The following is a 6849-nucleotide window of genomic DNA, read 5'->3' on the forward strand; positions in this document are numbered from 1 at the left end:
GGGCGGGTGGCTCCCGCGCAGCCTGTGCGGCCGCGGGCACGCCCTGTGCGCGGCCCTGCGCATGGCCTTCGTGGCGCTCTACGTGCTGCTGCTCAGCGGCGAGACCTTCGACGCCTTCGTGTGCGACCAGGTGCGGGGACGGACATGGACGTGGGAGCAGGAGCGCCGCTGCTGCCGCTGGCCCGACGGGAGGCGGGGAGGCTGTGGGCTGCTTTTCACTGAATCACAGAATTCTTAGGGTTGGAAGGGGCCTCTGGTGGTCATCTGCTCCAAATCCCCTGCCAAAGCAAGGTCACCTAGAGCAAGTGACACAGGAACGCGTCCAGGTGGGTTTGGGATGTCTCCAGAGAGGGAGACTCCACGACCTCCCTGGGCAGTCTTTTCCAGTGCTCTGTCACTCAGTGTAAAGAAGTTCTTCGTGTTGATGTAGAAGTTCTTGTGTTCTCGTTTATGGCCACTGCTCCTCATCCTGTCAGTGGGCACTGCTGAAAAGAGTCTGGCACCATCCCCTTGACACCCACCTTAGAGATATTTATATGAATTAATAGATCCTCTTCCAGTCTTCTCTTCCCTAAACTAAACTGGCCCAGTTCCTGCAGTCTCTCATAAGATAGATGCTCCAGAGCCCTGGAGTATCAAATCCCCACAAAATCTGATTCATTATGTGGAGTGCAACAAGCCAATAATGATACACTCAAGAGAGAAACATCGATTGTTCATTTCAGAGCTGTGCAAGCCTGGCTGCTCCTTGGTGTTCGACAAGTCAAGGACACCCCATCAGGCTTTCTGTACCATCTTTTATACACAGAAATTCAGAGTTAGTAACTTTCCAAGTGCAGTCTCTCATTATGTTGTGATTGGTTAATAATTTCCAGAGAAGGGCAGTGAAGCTGGGGGAGGATCTGGAGCACAAATCTTAGGAGGAGCAGCTGGGGGAGCTGGGGTGTTTAGCTGGGAGAAAAGGAGGCTTGGAGTCACCTTATCACCCTCTACATCTGCGTGAAAGGATGTTCTAGCAGGTGGGGGGGGTTGGTCTTCCTGACAGCTAGTGACAGGACAAGAGAACATAGTCTTAAGCTGCACCGGGGGAGATTCAGCTTGGACATTAGGAAGAATTTCTTCAGAGAGAGTGTTTATACATTGGAATGGAGTGCCCAAGGAGGTGATGGAGTCACCATCCCTGGATATATTTAAGGACTGGACATGGCACTTTATGCCATGGTCTAGTTGACAGGGTAGTGGTGAGTTATCGTTTGGACTCAATGATCTCAGAGATCTTTTCCAACCTAATTGATTCTGTCATTCTATACAAGTTGCATAACCCAGTTCACTTCTACACGTGCTCAGGGAAACGGTCTTCACCTGAGCAGGGGTATTTCTGACCTGTAGGTGTGTTTTCTAGTGTTATAATGAACACAGTTTAGCTATACAATACATGGACCTGGAGTATTTTGCGAAGTTAGCAGTGTATACATAGACACAAATCAACATCTTCATTTACTGCGTCCTTAAGGCTTGTTAGTTCCAGGATGTTGTTGACTAAGGAATGCTTGCTGCTGCCTGGTCCTCTGATTGGGTGTCCTTTCTTGCTGATTAGGCTTGAAAGTATATAGAGAATATCCTGAATTACAATAATCTTGATGTATTCCACATCAGTTTTGCAATTTCTCTCTTACATTCTGGAGCAGCTGGAGGGAAAGGATTCCACTGCCCCTTGGGCTCTGCTCCCAGCACCCGTGGTAGTGGCAGGAGGAGGTGGTTGGAGAAGTCTTGGGGCATGATGGGGCTTAGGTGGGGAGTAGGGTGCTTTATTCAGGGAGAAATTATAGGGCCACAACAAGGGGTCCTGGATGAGGGAGTACAACTTGATGTGCTTGTGGAGGGGAGAAGGGAGAAGGCACTTGGCTTGCAAAGCACTCAGTCCCAGAGCATGGGTTTGAAATCACACGTACACACTGGTGGCACTGTCACAAATAATTAACCTCTCCTATTGTCCCCTCTCTCCGGTTGCACTAGGTGTCTGCCTGCATTCCTGTACTTAGACTGGCCAGAACCCGTAAGAAGGTTTTGTTTTACTGTCACTTTCCTGATCAACTTCTGACCAAGAGAGAATCTTTCCTAAAGCGCCTCTACAGATGGCCACTTGACTGGCTGGAAGAGTACACGACTGGCATGGCAGACTGTATCGTTGTGAACAGCAAGTTTACTGCCAGCGTGTTCAAAGACACGTTTAAGTCCCTATCTCATATAAACCCAGATGTCCTCTACCCATCGCTCAACATCAGTAGCTTTGAAGAAATTGTTCCTGCAGACATAGCTGACCTGATACCGAAAAAGAAAAAGTTCTTGTTTCTTTCCATTAATAGGTATGAGAGGAAAAAGAATCTAGCATTGGCTCTCGAAGCTTTGCACGAACTTCGAGGGAGGCTTGATTCTCATGAGTGGGATGAAGTTCACCTGGTTATGGCAGGTGGTTATGATAAGCGAGTTCTGGAGAACGTGGAGCACTACGAAGAGCTGAGGAGACTTGCAGCCAAACTTAGTGTTAATGACCATGTGACTTTTCTGAGATCATTCTCAGATGAACAGAAAATCTCTCTTTTTAGTAACTCTGTATGTGTGCTTTATACACCAAGCAATGAACATTTTGGCATTGTCCCTTTGGAGGCAATGTATATGAGATGTCCAGTTATAGCAGTTAATTCAGGTGGTCCTTTAGAATCAATCTTGCATAATGTTACAGGATTTTTGTGTGATCCTCTGCCAACCCAATTCGCTGACGCCATGGAAAAAATTGTGCGAGATCCTCTCTTAAAGGACACAATGGGAGCAGCTGGGAGAGTGAGAGTTAAGGAAAAATTTTCTTCAGAAGCTTTCTCAGAACAGCTGTACCAATACATACGCAGATTAACAGAATAAAATTATGTTCCTATATTTTTCAACATTGTGTCTCTCATTTGTGTAGGGGACCAGTATTCATTGTGACTGATGAAGAACCAGGGATATCTGAATGTCCTTGTTTTGCTTCTTGTGCTGCCTTATGTCACTTGGCACAAAGAAGAAGCAAAACGTTTCCCACTGTGTCATTAGAAGGTTAAAATTTTCGTGTGGTAGACTGCTCTGCCATTGCAGGACTTCTTTTGTGTACTGTGCCTTGGAAAAAAGTTAAATGACAGTAACTTACTAGGAAAATTTCTGCATGTTTTTCTTTAATACTGTATGGTATGGCTGATTCAATTCACAAGATGTGGATTTGTCCAGATAAGACACGCACAGCTTTAGGTATTTAAAATGGTCATCAGTAATTTTTAAGCAAAGGAGCTATCTGAGCTGAAGTATGGAGAGAATTGTACAGTCCAACCAAGTGCATATTTAAAAAACACGGTGCTGTTAGGCATATGAATGGTATGGTTTTAAAATGAGTGACCTTTCACTGTGCTTGTCCAGTTGCATCGTGTAGTCCCACTGGGTGTCAAAAAAGCATAGAGGTGTGTGAGCAGGAGGAAGTGAGACTAGAATAACACCAAGGATATCAGCCTACCTCAGACAAAAATGTTAGTGGTGAAATCTATGTTTCTTCATTACCTGCAGTGCTTGAAGATCCAATTTTACTTTGGGAATTTCTGGTTTGTAGATACTGAAATAATATTCCCTATATTTAACATTTCATTCTAAATTATAGCACACTTTTTATAAAGGTCTTAATCTGGACCAGGCAAAAAAGACATTTTAATTTGCTTAATTCAGTGGTAACTTCATGTTCTCCTAATGCAGTGAGTGCACATATGACAGTAATGTGATTTTTTTTTTTTTTCAAGCTGGTCTGGGGCAAGGCATATATTTTTTGTTCATCTACCTCTCTTTTAGTGCATCTTCATTAGTTAGTTGTTGTGTTTGGTTATAACACACATAATCCATACAGTTAAATTTTAAGGGTGAAAATAGATTGAGTAGCTACAAATTCTTCATGCTTTGAAGTCCAGTGTTATCTATAAAGTGCAGTTTGTAATGTGGTAGGAAATACAATTTATATCTGAATTCTGCAATTTCTATTCAAAATAATTCCAGGCATTTCCACATTAGCACTTCACAAGAGAGAGACCATTCTTGCTGTTGCTTAGGATCAAAACCCAGGTCACAGTATACTTACAAGGCTTTTATTTGAAATAAAACAAACAAAAATCCACAAAGGTTGTCCTTGCCTTTAATCAGGAAGTTGGAATACTCAATTCTTATTCATTATGGAGTGAGAGCAGGTGGTTTCACAGGCCTGATTTCCTGCATTTCTGCTCCTTTCCCACCCTTAAAAGTTTTCCTAAATCTTTGTGCAACTTTTTCATCATGGGCATAGGAATGGATGACTGAAGGACCAGAAGAGACAGTGAAATCAATCTGTGGTCAGATTAACACTCTCAAGACACATTTGGCCTGGGTTTTATGTTCCAGTTAGAAGGTACAAGGTGGTTGGGACCAGTTCCTGTGCTTGGTTAGTCTGTGTTACATTCTCCTCTCTCAGTTGCACTGGAGTTAACCTGGAGCCTAAGAGACACATCGGTGTACGCTCACCAGCATGGCTGCAGGGGTAGCTCCTTTTCTGCTCCAGCCTTGGCCTCCAGTCCGTTCCTGAGCTGTGTTGCTGGCAGGCATGTACCTGGTCCTATATCCTGCAGCTTCTGTTCCCTGAATTTCATGGATTCCACTTGGACCTGACCTGCCATCTCAGGTTTCTGGTGATCACTGTGACTGTCAACAGCTGCTACTGTCACCAGGCTGCCCTGCTTGGGTACTGTGTCCTGGTCGGTGAGGTCGCTGTCCTGTGATGTGATCTCCCATGGCTTTTCACTGTCATCCCTTGCAGAGCAGCCCCAGCCCTGCTGCTTCATGGCAGGTGGGTTGGACCACCTCAAGCCCAAGGCTGACTGTTACAGAGCCTGGTCTTCAGGCTCCCCATCAGCTGCAGATTAGCCTCAGATTCCTGCAGGAAGCTGTGGTCAATGTGTAGAAGTGCAGCACAGCAGTGTAGGCTGCTTCAAGATCTCTTGCTTCCCATCTTGAGAAACCTGATCTAGTAAGAGATATTCCTGCCCATGGAAGGGAGGTTCGATGACATGGTCTTTAAAGGTCCCTTCCAACCCAAACCATTCTGTGGTTTTATGGTCTTCCAGAGCCATTCAGTGGGGACTGCACAATTATATTAGGGTTTATTAGTAAGATATGGCTAATCTTTACAGCCTATCCATGTACCATATATCCCAAGGGACATCAGATGATCAACAGCAGTAATATCCCAGACCAACCTGGACTGTGGCCATGTGGGACATAATGGCCCTGTGATCCAAAACCAGATGACTTAGTTCATTTAAACAGTTTGCAGTGGCCAAGCACTGGAATGCTGGAGCTCCATCGGGGGAAATAGTTGGTCACTAAATACACGAATCAGTTGACTCTGGAAACTGAGTGTGAAGAGCAAGCCCATTTAAAGTCTATGTCTGTCTGTGACACCCACAAAATGAGCTGGGTAGGACTCGCCTACCCCAGAGCCTGGGGCAGTCTACCAGTTGTATTCTGGTGGTAGGTCAGCACCACTGTTGGTTCTTCTGCTGCCTCAAGAGTGCGCTACCACTCCTCAGAGACAGCTTGGTTTGCCAGGTGCCGTTTGTCTTAGAGGTCAAAATTCCTTTTTGTGGGAGCGATCTGTCTAAAGAAAAAGACATGGGGGCATGGCTCTTGCTTTGGTCTCGATTATGGGACAGTATGGCCCCTCTGGCCCAGAGACATCTGCTTCCATAACGAAATGCCAGCCAAGACCTGGGCAGGACAGTAAAGCAGGACGTGGTGAATAACTTTTTCTGTTCCTCAGGAGCTGTGTGTGCTTCTCATGCCCATGGGAAGTGAGGCCCCTTCCAAGTAGGTACCACTAGAAGAGCCATGATACTGAAAAAACATGTTTTGAATCATCAGAAGAAGTTGGCAAATCCTAAGAAAGTCTGCACTTCCTGGATGCTAGAAGGGAATGAGCGGAAAAGTGCTTTCTGAACCAGGTGCAAACACTATGAGGATCTTGTGATACTATTTGGTCTCTCCTGTACTCTGACCACTTTCCATGGTTCTGCACATAATGTTCTGCATACTCTGCTTGTTAACTGTCTCATGGTGTTCTCGGCATCTTCATGTTCTCCAGTGCTCAACAGGCAACAGGCTATGCCAGGAAAGTTCTGAGTCACTTGCAGCAGTGGTGACTCCATGTCAAACCCCAGAAATCAGATCTTTTCAACAGCACAGGGTGGAGTTCCTGGGATACCTGAGAGACCCCAACTACTGGCATGTTGATCCCAGATAGGCTAAAGCCGCCTTAAAATGGCAGGCTCCTGTGAAGGGTCAGAAAGCCCCATGCTTTTTCTTGACAAAAAATGTGGAAAACTGGCAGTGGAGGTGGAGTGTCAGAGGAAGAGATTTAATCTGTGATTGTCCTTAAATGTTTTCAGATTATGCTGTGACTCGTGTTTTTATGTTCTTATGAGCCCTGAGGTTGGCTCAGTTGGTTAAAGCAGGGTGCTAGTAATGCCAACGTGGTGGGTTTGATCCCTGCATGGGCCATTCACTTAAGAGTCAGACTCAATGATCCTTGTGGATCCCTTCCAACTCAGACTATTCTGTGATTCTGTGAAGATATTTTTCTGTTCTCTTGAGCATCTCTTCATCTAGTCTCATATTGTCATAGAATCGTAAAGTGGTTTGGGTTGGAAGAGATATTAAAGGCCATCTAGTTCCATGGGCATCTAGTTCTAGTGCCATGGGAAGGGACACCCACCACCAAACCAGGTTGCTCAAAGCTCCATCCAACCTGCT

The 6849-nt window shown here is 45.4% G+C and overlaps 1 protein-coding gene across 1 annotated transcript; it reads left to right on the forward strand.

The window, feature by feature from the left end:
* Position 1: 1 nt before the first annotated feature.
* ALG2 (ALG2, alpha-1,3/1,6-mannosyltransferase) lies at positions 2-2942 on the forward strand (the record flags this gene model as incomplete). The annotated part of the gene is made up of 2 exons (XM_008642689.2): positions 2-130; positions 2017-2942. Coding segments are annotated over 2 exons (1032 nt in total), but the record flags the coding sequence as incomplete, so codon positions are not given.
* Between the last annotated feature and the right edge of the window lie 3907 nt (positions 2943-6849).

Source organism: Corvus brachyrhynchos, unplaced genomic scaffold, assembly GCF_000691975.1.
Source record: "Corvus brachyrhynchos isolate BGI_N302 unplaced genomic scaffold, ASM69197v1 scaffold409, whole genome shotgun sequence".
Lineage (NCBI taxonomy): Eukaryota > Metazoa > Chordata > Aves > Passeriformes > Corvidae > Corvus > Corvus brachyrhynchos.